General features: G+C 37.1%; 1 protein-coding gene across 3 annotated transcripts in view; it reads left to right on the top strand.

The window, feature by feature from the left end:
- The window catches only part of agps (alkylglycerone phosphate synthase), a 146,599-nt gene that overhangs the window by 22,060 nt on the left and 106,784 nt on the right, over nucleotides 1–17,755 (top strand). Inside the window, exons 2-4 of one of the 3 annotated variants that reach the window (XM_043693533.1) lie at nucleotides 12,068–12,157; nucleotides 14,748–14,789; nucleotides 17,562–17,652. In XM_043693533.1, coding sequence (XP_043549468.1) covers nucleotides 12,068–12,157; nucleotides 14,748–14,789; nucleotides 17,562–17,652 — 223 coding nt within the window. Of the gene's footprint in view, nucleotides 1–12,067; nucleotides 12,158–13,994; nucleotides 14,250–14,747; nucleotides 14,790–17,561; nucleotides 17,653–17,755 lie in introns of those variants that run through there. The other 2 variants (XM_043693534.1, XM_043693535.1) reach the window with 2 other exon arrangements.

The following is a 17,755-nucleotide window of genomic DNA, read 5'->3' as shown; positions in this document are numbered from 1 at the left end:
CAAAGTTAGACAGAGGATGGTGATGGAGGGTTGTTTTTCAGACTGGAGGCCTGTGATCAGTGGAGTGCCACAAGCATCGGTGCTGGTTCCACTATTTTTCTTCATTTATATAAATGATGTGAGCATTAGAGGTATAGTTAGTAAGTTTACAGATGACGCCAAAATTGGACAATGAAGGAGGTTATCTCAGATTACAACATTATCGTGATCAGATGGGCTGAGGGGCTGAGAAGTGGCAGATGGAGTTTAATTTGGATAAATGCGAGGTGCTGCATTTTGGAAAAGCAAATCTTAACAGGACTTATACACTTAATGGTAAGATCCTGGAGAGTATTGCTGAACAATATTGAGTATTGCAGTGCAGGTTCATAGCTCCTTGAAAGTGGAGTTGCAGGTAGAGAGGATAGTGAAGGCGGCGTTTGGTATGCTTTCCTTTATTGATCAGAGTATTGAATACAGGAGTTGGGAGGTCATGTTGCGGCTGTACATGACATTGGTTAGGCCACTGTTGGAATATTGCTGCTGGGGTTATTTTCCTTGGAGCTGAGGGGTGACTTTAGAGGTTTATAAAATCATGAGGGGCATGGATAGGATGATAGACAAGGTCTTTTCTCCAAGGGTAGGGAACTCCAAAACTACACGTGGGTGGCATGGTGGCACAGTGGTTAGCACTGCTGCCTCACAGCACCAGAGACCCGGGTTCAATTCCCGCCTCGGGCAACTGTCTGTGTGGAGTTTGCACATTCTCCCAATGTCTGCATGGATTTCCTCCTAGGTGCTCCAGTTTCCACCCACAGTCTAAAAATGTGCAGGTTAGGTGAATTGACCATGCTAAATTGCCCGTAGTGTGAGATGATGGGGTAAATGAAGGGGAATGGGTCTGGGTGGGTTGCTCTTCGGAGGGTCGGTGTGGACTTGTTGGGCCGAAGGGCCTGTTCCCACACTAAGTAATCTAATCTACACAGCATACGTTTAAGGTGAGACAAGAAATATTTAAAAAGGGTCTCGGACAATGTTTTCACGCAGAGGGTGATAAGTGTGTGGGACAAGCTGGCAGAGGAAGTGGTAGAGGCTGGTACAGTTACAACGTTTAAAAGGCATCTGGATGGGTATATTAATGGGAAGGGTTTGGAGGGATATGGGCCAAGTGCTGGCAAATGGGACTAGATTAGGTTAGGATATCTGGTCAGTGTGGATAAGTTGGACTAAAGGGTCTATTTCCATGCTGTACATCACTGATTCTTATGACTCTGTCAACTATCTTTTTTGCCACTTCTTTTAAAATCCTAGGATAAATCCATCGGGATCCGAACACTAGTTAGCCTGCTGCTTCAACAATGCACTCAGTACTGCTACTCTGGTGATTGTGATTTTTCTGGATTTCTCCCCACCTCCTTTTCCTGGTTTATTGCTGCTTCTGGAATGTTGTTTAATCCTCTGGTGAAGACTGATCCAAAATACCACTTTGCCATTTGCTTGTTTTCCATTATTAATTCTCCAGTCTCCATCTTTATAGGATGAACACTCGGTTGGTTAATTGTTTCTTTTTTAAAGTATTTATTGAACCTCTTCATAACTATTTTTCTATTTTGGGACAGCTTTCTCTAAAACTCTAATTTTTCCCCTAATTTTTGGTCATGCTTTGTTTCTAATTCTACTTAATCTTCTGAGCTGCTGCCGTATCTTTGCACCTGTGTATGCTCTTTCTTTAAGTTAGTCTGTTTATTGTTTCCTGTTATGCAAAGAAGGTGGGTCTGTCTCTTGGAAGTTTGTACAATCTACAGAGGAACTGCGAATATCCGGTATTCGATTAACTGAATGTAAGATTGTCTGAACAAGATCGGAAGGTCCCAATGCGTGGCTAGCTATGTTATCTGGCATTCGAATAACCAAACGAAATACTCACCGCCCGTGTCCTTCGGATAATCGAGTTTCCTCCGTATTTTCACTCTGTGTTCATCTGGTTTGTTCTGAATGCCAAATTAATTCAGCTACAGAGCCTGCACCTCTTATCCTTTTTTTTTCTTTTGTAAATTCTAGTCTTATCCGCTGGTTTGCTCTTGGCTTTGTACTCTCTACCCCTTCCTGTCATAATACATTTAGCATTTTCCATATTAAAACCTTTCTTTTTGGCTTGACACTGATTTTACCATGTTCCCAAATTTGATTCTCCCCCCACCCCTCTCTTATTAGTTTAAAATCCTCTCTTTCCCAGTTTATACATTTGCCAGAACCCCAGCCCTGGCATGGTCAGGTGAAGATTGTCCAATTGGTACAGATCCTACTTTGCCCAGAACTGGTGCCAGTGTCCCATAAATCCTACATTCAGATGGAGGTTTTATCTCCGACAGTATGCATCCAATGGCTTCACTGCCGCTATCAACTCCCTGTTGTGTCACTTATAGGCTCATAAAGCACTGCTTTCGCATGTTAATTGGTAAGTGAATAGACTTTAGCTGAATTGTGATTTTTGATGGTCACTACCTGTCTGTTCCTTTAATATTTATGCAACTGAAACAAATGTCCAAAAAAATTTAAAAAGATCTTTACTTTAAAAACATTCTCCAATGACATACTCTCAAGTTGATCTGAGTGATTGTTCATGAATTTTTGGAGACTTCAGGAAATCCTGGATGGTGGCAATTCTAGATATCAAATAAACTATGTCTCATTCCACTTCAACCATTCATCTATTTAAGCAGTGTAAAAAAGACCAGTATGAAAGACAGTTGTTTCTTGCGCCAGCCTATGGTCTTTAATTTTGTATAAATTGTGGTGTTGATTTGTTTCCAGTAGGAACTGGATTGAGATTACTAAATATTTTTTCTCTCTCTCAACCATAAGAAAACTTTTTAATTTGATAATTTTGGGATACATTCAGATCAGATAGAAGTGGTTATTGCTTGGAACTCAATGGGCTATTCAGTTTTATGCTTTTTTTTCCAAAATAAAAAAACTACCTGCACCAAGTTTCTCAAATTTTATTTTTCATGCATATTTTTATCTTGACAAGGTAATGTTTCCCAGGACTGACTTCAATTTAAAACAATGTTTAGAATCAACAGGCTGGACAACAAATGTATTTGTTGGCATTTTTTCCACCATGAGTTAAGGAATGCTGCTTTTTAATGTGCATCATATCCACTTGTAGCTCAAGCATATGTGGGTGAAACAATATTAAGTCCCAGCAGTGTTGGTCAAAACACCTGAGAATAATTCCAGTTGTACCAGTCAGTTCTCCTGGTCACTCTAGTCTTCTGGATTAGATTAGTTGTTGGCATTGTGCAGCTGACAGTTTTATTTTGTCCAATTGTGTCTGAGTCTTATTACAAGTTGAGACCTGTAATCGAACAAAGCCTCTGGGGATTGGTTTTTAATCTGTGACCAGTTGGTGAATGGAGTGTGCCATTCAATTCCACTGGGTGGCAGTCTATTCCACACAAACACTGACAGCCAATAAACTAACAAGTGCAAGCAAAATAAAACCTATGAACTTTGCATTTCTGAATTTCCTAAAAAAAATCCATATCAATCTCAGATAAAACCTTTGCTTTTGCAAAACTCTGCGATTAGTTTACAAAACTAATCAACCAAGAGTTTGATTAGATGATGTGATGGGCATAGTTGCTAATACAGATGTGTAATTGGAATTCACTTTTGCATCTTTCTGTGAGTAATGAAACCAACTTATGATCTTGAAGGTTATGTTTTTAAGATTTATATTGAAGTGGACAAAGATGAAGGGCTTATGTGTTTACCAAGTCTACAGCATAGAAATAGACCATTCATCTCAACTGGAATCTGCTCACATTCTGTATCTCATTTCAGTCATCTCCTAACCCTTAGAAACAATTCCTTTATGCCTTTTTCTTTTTTTTGTTTATCTACCTTTCCAATTATGCATCTATGCTATTTTCATCAAAGACTCCTGGTGGTAACTAGTTCCGTATTCCATCCACTCCATAAACAAATTCTCCAGAATTCCTCTTTAACTTAAGTATGCATTGAATTCTGGAAACCTATTCTCTCTGTCTACCCTATTAAACTGATGGTTATTTTAGAGACCTCTATTAGATCACCGCTCAGCTTTTTTAGAGGACAAAACCCTTATTCCTTTTCTGGTAGTTATAACTCCTAAGCTTTGATGTCATCCTTAAATTTATTTCAGCTTCTCTACTGTCTGATCGTTTTTATTATGTGGAGACAAGGGTGATGTAATTATGATTTGAAATTTGTTTCATGCAACATCTGCTTTTCAACTTGGCTTTTTAGCAATGAAATAGATACTTTTTGTCCTTAACCCATTTCTGTTCTTCTCCAATGTGATCTCTTTCTTTTGACGAAAATAAACAACCTCTCATTCTTCTGTACGAATTCGCCACCAATTTAGATGCAATTGTATTAGTATTGTAATATTTTCTTGAATGTTGTTGCATCCTTCCTTCATGTTTCCTACACTAACTTTGGCATTATCAATGACATTTGACCTTGCACTTTCAATTCCTGAATGTTCCCTCATCAGTGTTTGATTTTGTTATGTATGCCTTTTTGGAGTACCCGGAATACTTTTGTTAAAGTGCAATGCTATTGTAATTAGTTATCAAGTAACATGAATCACCCAAATCTTAAAAAGGAAGGAAATAATAGTTTGATTTATAATTTTGGCTAGATATTCGAGCATAAGCACGCACCATCTTAATCAGATGGATTATTTTAACAAATAATGTGAATTTCCTGAAGCGATCATGAAAATGTGGACTTTTCAAATGATTCAAAGGAAAAGTTTCTTACAGGTTATTAACTCGAAATTGTTTATATTCTACCAGAAATGCTACTCTGATGCCAAACAACTTTCTTTGTTTTGGCATAATACGTGTAGCTTTATATGTGGTTATTTTTAAATTAACTGACAGTTTCAAAGAATAAGGGCTAGTTATATATTTATGGGCAGTAACAAATTGCTGTTGGATGGTAGAATATTGAATTGCACCATCAAAACTCTGCCTGCTGACCACTGATTATTATGTATTTACAAAGTTTATATATGGATACTTTTTTTTCATGTTTTGTGGTATGTGTTCCAAGCATAGATTTGCAGTATCTTGAGTAGTAGCTTAAGGATACATGTTGTTTTCTTTGAAATTAGGCACAAATGATGCAATAATTTTGAGCACAGTGCCCTCTGTCACTTTTTTTAAAAGAAATGTTTCAAACTTTTAGGTTGAAAAATTTCATTTTCTTCTATGCCAATTTTCTTTCCAAACTTCGTAAAGGTTTATCCATGCTGGTTTTATTGTCTAGTACAAAATAACCAATGGAAGGGTGTACAGTAATAATCTTAAGACTGTGTGCCCAAATGGAACAGAATAAATCATGGATGACCTGAATCATAGAGTTAAGCAGGCCATTTGACCCATTGAGCCCACACTGACCCCTCTAAAGAACATCCCACCCTGACCCACCCCCCATCTACCCTGTCTCTGTTACCCTGCATAGTAGAATCAAGCCTGGGTCCCTGGCAGTGAGGCAGCGGTACTAACCACTGAGACACCATGCTTCCTAGGCGATGGGTAACTGGTCATGACTCCCATTTCAGATTTGATAGAAAAATGTAATTGTTGGAGTGACAGTACCACGGCTTAACTATCAACCTCTGCTTTGTTCCTCTTCTTGTCCAGCATCGGATCCTAGATTAGCCACAATTTTGCCCAAATAAATGTTAAATAAAAGCTGACAGAACTGCAAATGCTATGAATCTGGAATCGTTTTGCTGTGGAGTTTTACATCTGAGGTGTTTAGTTTTAATTTAATATAAGGAAGTTAACTAGAACAACTGTGCTAAAATTAAAGTTGATTTTTTTTACCATGTTCAAAGCTAAAACTCATCAGCAGAAGATCAGAGTTAATGAATTTAAAGGTACATAAAGGCAAAGATCCAGAGATGAGACTAAAGTTCCATCTATAACTTAAACTCCTCCCCTTTAGTTTGGTTACTTTGGTGTGTGTCTGAAGTTATCAACCCGGGACATACTTTCTTTTGACAAGCATGCTTCATCCTTTGTTAAACAACTTTTCAGCCAGATTGTGGGAGATTCATAATTCATTCTGAATATATTAGTTAAAATAGAGTATGGAGTGTAGTAGTTAAGTGAAAATAGAAAAAGCAAAGGGTAAACTCTCGGTGGCGCTGCTGCTTCCACAGCGCCAGGGACCCAGGTTTGATTCTACCCTTGGGTGACCCATCTGTGTGGAGTTTGCACATTCTCCCTCTGTGTGGGTTTCCTCCAGGTGTTCTAGTTTCCTCCCACAGTGCAAAGATCTCCAGATTAGGTGGATTGGCCATGGCCTATAGTGTTTAGTTATGTGCAGGCTAGGTAGATTTGCCATGTGGAATGCAGGATTGTGGGGATAGGCTGGGATGCTCTTCAGAGATTCGGTGTGGACTTGATGGGCCAAATTGCCCCCTTCCACACTGGGGATTCTATAGTGATTTGTAGGTGACCTGATTTTGAACTTGGGAGCATCGTCATAGAATGTTACTTTCAAAAAAAAAAGTTAAATATTGTATTGCTGTTCACAGTGTTATGTGGAAAAGATTGTTTTGGTCATTATGCTCCTTGTAAAGAGATGCTTGGACTGGAGGGCATGTCTTATGAAGAAAGGTTGAGGGAGTTAGAGCTTTTCTCACTGGAGTGAAGAAGGATGAGAGGTGATTTGATAGAGGTATACAAGATGATGAGAGGTATAGATAGAGTGGATAGTCAGACTTTATCCCAGGGTGGAAATGGCTGTCATGAGGGGGAATAATTTTAAGGTGATTGGAGGAAGGTTTAGGGGAGATATCAGAGGTAGGTTCTTTACACAGAGTGTTGGTTGTGTGGAATGCACTGCCAGCAGTGGTAATAGAGTTAGGTACATGAGGGACGTTTCAGCGACTCTTGGGTAGGCACATGGATGATAGTAAAATGTAGGGTGTGTAGGTTAGTTTGATCTTAGAGTAGGATAAAACGTTGGCATAACCACAAGGGCCAAAGGGCCTGTACTGTGCTGTACAGTTCAATGTTACAATTCTTGGTTTCTGCATTGGTGTTTTAAAGTTTTTCATGGAATGTGGGCTTTGCTAGCAAGGTGAGCTCTCATTCTCTGATGCTAAATGACTATAAATGGAGTGACTTAGCTATCTCGGGAGGCAGTCAAGACACAACTGCATACCTGTGGGTCTGGAGTTGCACAGTAAGGTTGCCAAATTTTCTTCCCTGAAGGGCATTTATGAACAAGTTAAGCTGATAATTTCATGGTCGACATTACTATGATTTGCTTTGAGATCCCAAATTTTTATTCTTTTGGATTTAAATTCCCCAGCTGCTATGATGGAATCTGACTCCATGTTCCCAAAACATATTCTGGGGCATCTGGATTCCTGGCCCAGTGACGTCAACCACAATGTCATCATCTCCTAAATATATGTTATGACGTATTTGTATTTCCTGTCCACTCAATCTTTAGTCAAAAGTGACCCTAAAGTTTTTCAGTTCAATGTTGGTGTAATGTTTGGGGTGCCAACATTTCGTGGAATATATGATGGGTATTGGTGGCAAGGCAGTGGAGAAGAGGGGCTTGTTAAAACATTTAACAGGTGCAAATATTCTTCAGTGGTAGTGAGAGTTGAACAGTATTCTCTTCCAATTCCATTTTGATTTAGGCCCCTCACCCTCCATTTGCATTGCCCTTCAGGGTCTTTGCACGTCAATTTTCAATTGGATTTAGATTCAGTTATTCAAGTGATATACTGGTCATGGTTAATAGATGGAGGAAACAAAGTAGGTAATTTGATGGGGAGAAAAACAATTCAGTTGTCCATGAGAGCTCTACTAGATAATGGAAAAAGAGACTTGGATTAACAACGTACAAATAATCAGAGGTCTTTCTTTTCATTGTTTTCATTATCTAGTTTTTTAAACAATTTTTTGAGGTTTTCTTTTCCAATGTGTTTTTTTTGGTCCTCTCTTTCATTCTTTGAAGCTTATTAAGGTGAAGAGTGGAATGGTCAAGCTTGCTTCTTAACGCTAGATCACTGGATTATAGAATGAATGCCAAACATCCAAATTGCCCTGGTGTTCTCAGAGCTATAGCTGTTTAGATGATGATCATATTGGAAGCATCCAAACTGTCCGAGTAATAAATATTTGTAAAATAGGTGCCAAGTCATATATTATGAATACAATAAGGCCAATAATTTAATGAAAATTAAAACACTATGGTTGACATAAATCACTGTTACTCACTGGCGTGTTTTCAGTAATCCATTACTGTACTTACTAGCGCATACCCTGTCCAGCTGTGAAACAGCTGTTTAAAGTATGTTCAAGAATGGCAATCAAATATTAAAAAATAGTTAGATTTTTAGCTATTATCTTGTATAGGTGTTTCATGTGTGCATGCATCAATATACGTGTAATATTGCTATTCAGTAAATGTGAACAAGATGGAACAATATGATAAGCTGAGCTTTCCATATGCTGTGTAGTTATGAGCTCAATGTCATTGTGTCTGTATGATTCAATGCAGTTAAATGTGTGGATCAAGTGAAACTAATTTCTGATAGCTGCTATATTTTGACATTCCTAACGCCATGCAAGTATGCATGGCTTTGGCCATAACCTTGGAAAGCAAATCTGCCAAACCTATATAATTTCTGTTGGGGTAATGGATCAGGCCAGACCTCCCTCAAAACATTTCCAGGAAGTAGCCCAGACCCTAACTTTGCTAGTCGTTTTAAGCAGGTGTAACATGGGTATTCTAGGAGGGATGCAGTTGGTCAAACCACGTAGTTTTAAATAAAACAGAATTTATTTACAAGATTACTGAATGAAACAAACAAAAGAGAACAGAATACAGAATAAGTTAACCTATCCAAAAACCCAACAGATTATCCAACTTAATGATGCTGTTCCCAATACTTGCAACAATCCCCATAAGCAACCTTTGGCACGAAACGATAAATCAAACCCAGGGTCTTAAAGGAGAGAAGCCAGAGAGCGAGGGAGGAGGATTAGCCTGGTCCTACTTCTTTGGGGTCCAGCAGCTTTTTTCAACTCTAATGTGCTCAAACCAAACCAGAGAAACACTGATCTCGGAGCACTGGCCACCTTTTTTTTTCAAAGCTTAAAAGCTTTTTGCCTGAGGCAGTATCTGTTAGCTATAATCAAATTGGCCCTGAAACCCTTGAACCCCAGATTTTCCAGAATCTGTCTTTTATGACCTCTCTGAAAGAAAAGCCAAGGACACAGTGGCTCACTGGTTAGCACTCCTGCCTCTCAGTGCCTGGGATCCGGGTTCAATTTCAGCCTCGGGTGACTGACTGTGCAAACTCCACACATTCTCCCCTGTGTCTGCATGGATTTCCTCCCACAATCCAAAGATGTGCAGTTTAGGTGAATTGGCCATGCTAAATTGCCCATAGTGTTCAGGGATGTGGGGATTAGGTGTATTAGTCAGGGTAAATGTAGAGTAAAAGGGTAGGGGAATGGGTCTGGGTGGGTTACTCTTCAGAGGGTCGGTGTGGACTTGTTGGGCCAAGTAGCCTGTTTGCACACTGTAGGCATCCTATGGTTCGATGATAACCTTGTTAAAAGAGCAGCATCAACATAAGGGGGAAGACCCATTACTAATAACTTCACCGGAAGTTTTCTAGTGCAGTTGTTTTCTTGAGAAAATGTGTCTATTACCAAATATATGAAGTTTTCATTAGCTTCATAGTTGTGTTTTTCTAATTTGTGCAGTGCAACAAATGATAGCTGATTATGACTAAAATTATACTGTAAAATATTTGCAAACAAAAGCAAATTGAATTCTTGGTGTTACTTCAAAAGGATTGTTCAAAGCAACTAACAAAAATGATAAAAGAAAAAAGCTATGACTGCTACGTTTAGATCTTTGGCTTTGAATTGACGTCTTTCTTTTTCCTCATTTTCCATCTCCATACCAGAAGCTGCAATCAAAACACTAGTCACAATTGGCAGGAAATAAGTCATGTTTTGGTAAACTAAAAGTTTGACCTGGGAAGGAATTGTGGATTGGATTTGTCAGGATCAGAAGATAAATTGTTTGTTCGAACAAGAATGACATAACATAATGCCTAAATGAGTTTCTCTTTGTTTAAAAAATATGTAGCTTTCATTTGCCAAGCTTTTTTCCCTTTTTTTGCCATATTGCAATGTGCATCAAACTTTGTGACCTGCTTGCTTCATTTGCCAAACTGGAACCTAAAGATCAGCGAAAATAATTTTGTGGTAGATTTTTTTAAGTCATTAACAAGATGAGGGTGTCACAGGCTCAACCAGCATTTATTGTCTATTCCTAATTGTTCAGTGAGTAATTGAGTCAATATGTACTGTCAATACATACTTTGCTGTGGGTCTGGAGTTACATGTAAGCCAGATCAGGTAAAGATGGCAGTTTCCTTCCCTAAAGGACACTAATGAACCAGATTGTTTTTTCCCAAAAATGGGCAGTGGATTCATGGTCATCATTTAGATTTTTAATTCCAGATATTTGTAGGTGAGTAATGGTTGGTTGTGTGAAGGGTTTTGAACTAACAACGTTAGAGAATTTTACACTGTTAGCTTGAGTTGGACAGTTTGGTGTTTTGGCATCTTCAGCACAAGATTGTGCTATTTTGGATGAATATGGAGTACATTGTGAACCACACCATTATTTCACTGTCCATGACTATTACATTTGAATCGGTTTATAAAACCCAAATTCTCTTTGTAACTGTTTACCAATATGCATATTCAATGTAATCAATTGTAACTTTTTGTAAAATAATGCAGTCTATTAATAGAACTGATGATTTGTATTTTTAACCAGTAACAGCAATGATTTATGCAAGACTTTTCTTTCTTGACCTTCACAATTAAATACATTGATGTGAAGGTGTTGCTTCTTGTCCTTCCCAAGGATCTATCCTTAGACTTTTCCTGGTCTCATCAACAAGCTGCCACTTGATATCATCTAAAAGCATTAGTGTAAGTCTTCATGTGTATGCTGATGCTAACCAGTTCTACCTTTACCACCCATTCCCGATTCATCCGTTGCAAACTTACTGGCTGCGTATCTCACATCCAGTAGGGATGAGCAGAAATTTGCTCCAATCAAATGGGTTGAAACCATTGTTTCTGATTTCATCTTCAAACTCAGTTTCCTTGATACAGTTGTTGGGAGGGGATGGGCTCAGTATGATGTTGAGCCTGTCAACCTTAGTTCACCTTTGACCCCAAGATGAGCTTCCAATTGTAAATTTGTTCAATTGTCATGTCTACCTATTTCCATCTCCTCCTTTATTAATACTGGATTTCAGTCCTGTCCAAGTTCATATGCTGAAATGTTGATTGATGTCTTGGCTATTGATCAATGTGGTCTGCTTTCTCACATTGTACACTGCTTTATCAGCCAGAATTCTACTGCACATGCCTTATTTCAAACCAAGCTCTTTGCTTGTTGACGTATGTTGGCTACTGGTCAAACAATGTTCAAAATTCTTAATGTTTTCAACCCCTTCGAAGGGCTTCTCCCTTTCCTATTGCTGAAATCTTCTCAATTCTCACAGCTATCCATGTTTTTTGCTCTTATTCTGGTTCTTGAGTGTCTCTGATTTATAATGACTGCATTGTGACAACTTGGCTAGGCCTTAAGCTATTGAATTTCCTTCTGATACGTCGTGAACTGTCTACTTTGCTTGGTCCTTTAATGGGCTCTTGTTTTAAAACACACTTCAAACCAAGCTTTTGGTCATTTCTTTTCATATATCCTTATATAGCATGGAGTTTGCTCCTGTGAAGTGCCTTGAGACATTACCATCAAAGATACATAAGATCAGCTGTTAATTGAACCATTTTAAATGTCTTGTTTATGTTGCTTATTTATTTTTAGTGCACTAAAGTATGCTATATGCTGCACTACTTAATCTGCAAAGGCATTTATATTTTTAAATATCTAATGAATTTAGCTTCATGAGCTCTTGAATATTTCAGTTTTTGCACATTGAAGTTGTTTTTATTTTAAGGCAGGAGATCCTTAAGTGGAATGGATGGGGATACAATGACTCCAAGTTTACATTTAACAAGAAAGGGCAAGGTGAATTTACAGGCAAAAGGTAAGGATTCTATTTTACATTTGACAATACTTAGAAATGCTCTTTGTCATGCTTGACTTGTTTTTCCGCATTAACTACTAACTGCGATGAGAACTGCACATATTTCACGTAAGAATGCTATTGAAGGCAATACATTTTCGAGTCCAAGATAAACAAGAAAACCCAGAAGAACAGCAATATATCTTGTGTTTCTGCAGTTTTTTGCAAGGTTAAAATGAAAAATATGAATCACAGTATTGCCTACTATTTCAAACATCTACGCAGATTTTCAAAATAATGATGATTATTCTATTTAAAATTAACCGACTGTAGTACTTCAGAGCTATATGATAAGGTTTAACAGCATCCTCTTATTTTATGATATTTAATCTTTAGCATGTTCACAAAGTGAATTCCTTACATGTGTTTTAAGCAAATCTAATATATTCAAATCTTAAAAAGACCCACGTTGTCCCTCAGGTGGTCATTACTGATTCAGTCATATTTCATAAACATGCCTGATTACATACAATATAACCTCCTCGTTCTACACAGTTGGTGTATATTTTTATAATATAGCTTTATGTAATCTTTCCAAAAAAATTTGAATGTTGAGAATAATACTGCCTAACTGAAATTCATGTAATTTAGAACTTTTTATTAAACTACTAAAAGTAATCTTTTTTCTTTAATAAGAAACATTGTTGCAAATTTCCTTCTCTGATTTTTTTTTTGCATCTTCATCAAAGAGTTTCTGGCAGAAACTCACCAGAATCGGGTATAGGATTTAAAACCTTGTTCCCAATGTGTTTTTAAAAATAAATTTCATCAAGAAGGATGTGAAATTGGCATGGAAAGAGTAGACTCTTTCTCATCCCCAGTCCCACAAATAGCATGCATGAAATCTGGAACTTGATGCATATCTAATACGGCAATTTCCATATTGCCAATGAGTTCCATTCTCGAGTCCGTTCGCAAGTCGTTTTGTACGGAAGTCAGAATACAATGCAGAGCAATGTAAAATAGCTGTTTGTAAGTACAGAAAACTTCGGATTTTTAAAATGACAGCGCTGTATGGGAATGCATTTGTAAGTGCAAGCATTGATCAGTCGAATGCTAATAAATCTGTGACACCCTGCTAACTTATCGTAGCATTCATTGTTGCATAGAATTGTTGTGTTAGTACCATCCAGTTTATGGTTTTCATCTTCAAACTGTGTTGCAAATGTTTGAATCCATGTTCATTCTCCTGTTCTTCAGTGGTTTGAAAAGATAATTACATTTTTATAGCTTTGGAAGAATTACCTCCTTAACCCCCACCCCACTCATCAAATCTCTCAATTGTTTTAAAGTTGAAATTCTGTAGAAGGTTACCTTTTACTTTTGAGCTGGAATAGAAAATCTTTTCCAAAAGAGAATTGTATGTTTGACAACCATCTTCCTCAACAGAGACCAGGCACTTGTTGTCTGAGGACATTGATTTTTGCAATGCAAATATGTCTTAAATAAAAGAAATACTGTTTGTTGGAGCCTTTGAGCTGTGGCAGAAATGGCTGCAGTGCTGTTTAGCTGGAGAGTTAGTGATTAATTAGTGTTTAGAAGTATGATATAAAAAGTACACAAACAAAAGTCAAAATACGCAAGAGGGTAAGGCATTTTTTTCCATCCTTTACACTCAGTTGACTTTGACTACAGCAGAAAAACTTTATTTTTGTTGTAGAAATTAGGTCAAAGGGCTGCCCTACGCAAAACATTTGGCTAATTTAGAAAGCAGATGACCTGCAATCATGTGCAGATTGCAAGGACTGAAAGGGATTCTTTGCTTTAGAATCTATCTATGGGTCAGACTATTGCTTTATCACCAATCCTCAGTGCTGACCAGTTAATAGTATTCACAGGAAAAGCTTGATTTCCAGACCATAGGTGCTTGGGTAGTACCCTGGAGTTTTTTTAAAACTAAAAAGGTTTAAACTCCATTGTATGATTAATCAAGCAAAAGGCTATCAAACTCTCCAGTCCAGGAATTGAAAGAAACATTTTAAGTCAGCCTTCCAGATGTGAGTGAGAGAAATAATGATGTTGGGGCAGATTAGTTGTATTTCTACTGTTTCATGTAAGTAGCTTGGTTTATCCTATTTATCTCCCTTTTTTTTGTGTCATAAACTTCTGTTTTAAAACCAAATCTGCGGTATTGTGCTTGAGTTTCAGTGAAGGACCATCTTATTACTTAGATCATACTTTGTTTTGATTTTATCAAGCCAACTTTTATTTTGGGATCTGACTTAACTTGTAATATCAGCTAAGATCATAACCACCTTTAGTAACTAGTCCTGAGCTATTTTCAGTTTCCATTTGCTTGATTCCTCTTTGCTTTCCCAGCCAGATACTTGCAATCACATTTTCATAGTAATCTGTCTAGTAGCTGTCTTTCCTGGAGAATCTTTATTCCAGCCAAAGCTAGAACCTTTGTGCTATGTTTAAATGCTTGCAAATTTCATCTTTTCAATCTGAGCGTGAGCACTCATTTGCACTCTGTGTGGATGATAATAGAGCATAGCTGCCTCTGTTTCTGTACTCTGGTCATCAATAAATATTTGACAAAATCTTTCAGATTCAGTAATATCTTGGGAGAAGACTGCAACCCAATCCTACAGTGAGTTTGTATGCACTCTTGCCTTCTCAAAGTCCATTCACGTGGAATTTGAAGCTCATTGGCTTTTGTATCCAGGTAGATATGCTAATTAGGTATTTTTTGGATTCCCCAACTCCATTAAATCATGTAATTAAGTGCATTTTAAGTAATTTAACATACAACTATTGCTAAAACCGTGCATTCCTAATTGTGTATCAAACCTGCAATCTGTCCATTGTGGACTCATTTGCTTTGGTCATTCTTTACTGGTGTAATAGCTCTTGCCGCCTTCCCAGTTAGACAACCGAGACCTGCCTTGAACAATCAAGTCGCCCAAGCTTATTGTGGAATTCAGCAAAGGTCACATGACCCTCCTCTCTGCTTCATGTTCCCCTAGGGAGTCCCAAATATAATAAATCCTGCAAACTTCATATTTGTAGCATCTACCTTTTATAAAAGATAAGTGGTCACTGATTTCAAAAAACATTCTTCATACTTAACTTGAAAAATTCTGCAAGTTTTAACAACCCGATTGCCACATTGTATGTTTATCAATCTCTTCCCTTCTCATTTCACCAGTGTACAACCCACATTAACACGTGGACTAAGATATTACCATCAATCATAGTTGGTAGGATTTAAAGTGGAATGTGCATGAATTGGGACCCTTTTTTAGAGATGAAGACTTACTCTATTTGTAGTGACTTCTGTTATGCTTTGAATATCACTTCTCAGTTTGCACAATTTATATGCTTTCTTGGTATATTTGATTAAATGCTGGCACATTTAGTTCAGTTTGGGTAACATTTTCAAGAACCACAGTGTTGCTTGCAGACAATTCCCGTGATTTTCAAATTTTATTAAATCTACCTATAAATGGAGATGAAATCTTCTCTCAATCTCTTGGTGGTTTTATTATGTCCTTTGTTCTTTTAGAATCATAATTTAGTGTTTGCTTTAAATCGGTCTTTGAATTACTTTGAGTGTAACTCTGAACATTCTTTGCAATGGCTGTTTTTGCTTATTGTCCAGATCTTTTTAACTAGTTTCAAACAACATGAATCATTCTCCTCCTGCTTAAATGCAGGATATATTTTTCCTCTGATACTTGAAGAATTCCCTTAAGTCCATGTTGATCAATCCGAAAATCCTGGTATGTTTCTAGCCAATTTATGGGTTATTTAAACTTCTTGTCCTCACTCAGCATGAACCTTTGCTTGGTTCTTCCCTCATGAACAACTGTTCAATTACTCTGAAGTTTGAATTTATGTTTTTGAACTGAATTTTTTCCTTCTTCTACTGTATCAGCACTAATTACAGACCAGTCATTTTGTTTTAGATAACTGTCTTCCTTTGTTTCTCCATTTACCCTGGAGTGCTGCTGTCAAATTTTGCTTTGACACCTGTGACTTGTGTTCTACCAGCAAACTTCATTCAGAGTGAAAATTCAATTTTTGCAATTTTTTGTGATTTAGTCTATGGTTTTAGTAACATTTTAAGCTAAAGTCTGAACTCTTGAATCTTTTGGTCCTTCGTGAGTGAATCTAATGTCTTTTTTTCCAACAGATTCAAGAACAAGCATATATTCAAGTCCATTGCTCTTGCTGATCTGTCCTGACCTTTACAACTTCAGTTAATTTTGTGGAAACATCTGGAGGGGGCACCGTTTTCAGCTAGATTATTTTTCCAAGAGAAAGTGAACAACAAGTTAATAGGCAATTTTGATACCACCGCCAGAATAATAGAACAAAACACAATTTAAAAATTCATTTAGTGTATAAACATTGTAAACCTATTCCATCATTGCCTTACATCATTGTGCTTCCAGCTTTGGGAATTTTCTGGAGATTAAATCCATGTCATTTGTGACTGAACTAAAATAAAGAGTAATCGTTGTTATATAAGATTTATTTTACTTTTTGTCCCTTTTATAAGAAATCTACAAATCTCAAGCAGATTATAAACGTGTTTACTCTTGAAACCTTTTTTTAATTTCATAATAAACTTGAAAGCAACAATTATTAAAAATAAGGCTGACGACTTTCTGAACCTTGGAACAAACTGAAATGGCCATTTTGCTTTTCCAAATAAGTGACTGTTTTCTAGCTTTCTCTCAGAATTGTTTTCCTATTGAAGGTAATTGTGAGAAATGCTGCAACAAAATTCAATTTACACCTTAATAACAAATAACTGATCAACCCGGTCCATTAACAACTTGAGAATGAACAGAAGAAGGATGCCAATATCATTTTTCAATTGAATTATTCTGACACTTCACCACTCTGACCATTACAGTTTAAATCCTCAATATGAATGTGGCCAAGAATTAAATTTAAATTTATTTAATTTTTTTCAACATTTTCAAATTTATTTAATATCTGTACTCTTGCAAACTGGAATGTTTTTGAGATAGAAAATAGTGAAATTTGACCTTCAGTAATGAGTGTTTCAATTTGTGAACTGTTAATTTACTTTTGCAGCAGACCAAATAGTTTCTAAATTCAAGGTACATTTTTTTTTTCAGTTTTATGATGCTTTATTTCTCTCTCTAGAGTAAGTAGGAATTAGAATTTTCAGTGTTTTGCAGAGCTTAGAAGTACAACTTTTTAAACAATATCAAAGTGTTGTAAGCTTGCAAGCATTATTGCATTTACCACTAAATTACCATGCAGCAATTTTCTTTTCATTGCACCAGGATTCTTTGACTGAACAAAGTTTTGAGTAGAGATAGTGACCTCTAAAAATACCCACCCCATGTTCAGGGTAGCTGATAAATGATACTTTCTTGTTCAGGTATCGACTTAGTGGTATGGTGCTGCCAGCTTTGAAGGAGTGGATGGAAAAATCTTTTGGAGCAAGTTTGGAGCACAGAACTACCCCAAAGGTATGAAACATATAGGCAATAGTTCTTTGACATTCCTTTGATATTTTGTTTCCTTTAGTGTAAATGGCAAATTCTACATAATTTGCTTAAACTGAGAAAGTGA

Source organism: Chiloscyllium plagiosum, chromosome 7, assembly GCF_004010195.1.
Source record: "Chiloscyllium plagiosum isolate BGI_BamShark_2017 chromosome 7, ASM401019v2, whole genome shotgun sequence".
Classification (NCBI taxonomy): Eukaryota; Metazoa; Chordata; class Chondrichthyes; order Orectolobiformes; family Hemiscylliidae; genus Chiloscyllium; species Chiloscyllium plagiosum.
This window is presented reverse-complemented; position numbering and strand designations above follow the sequence as displayed.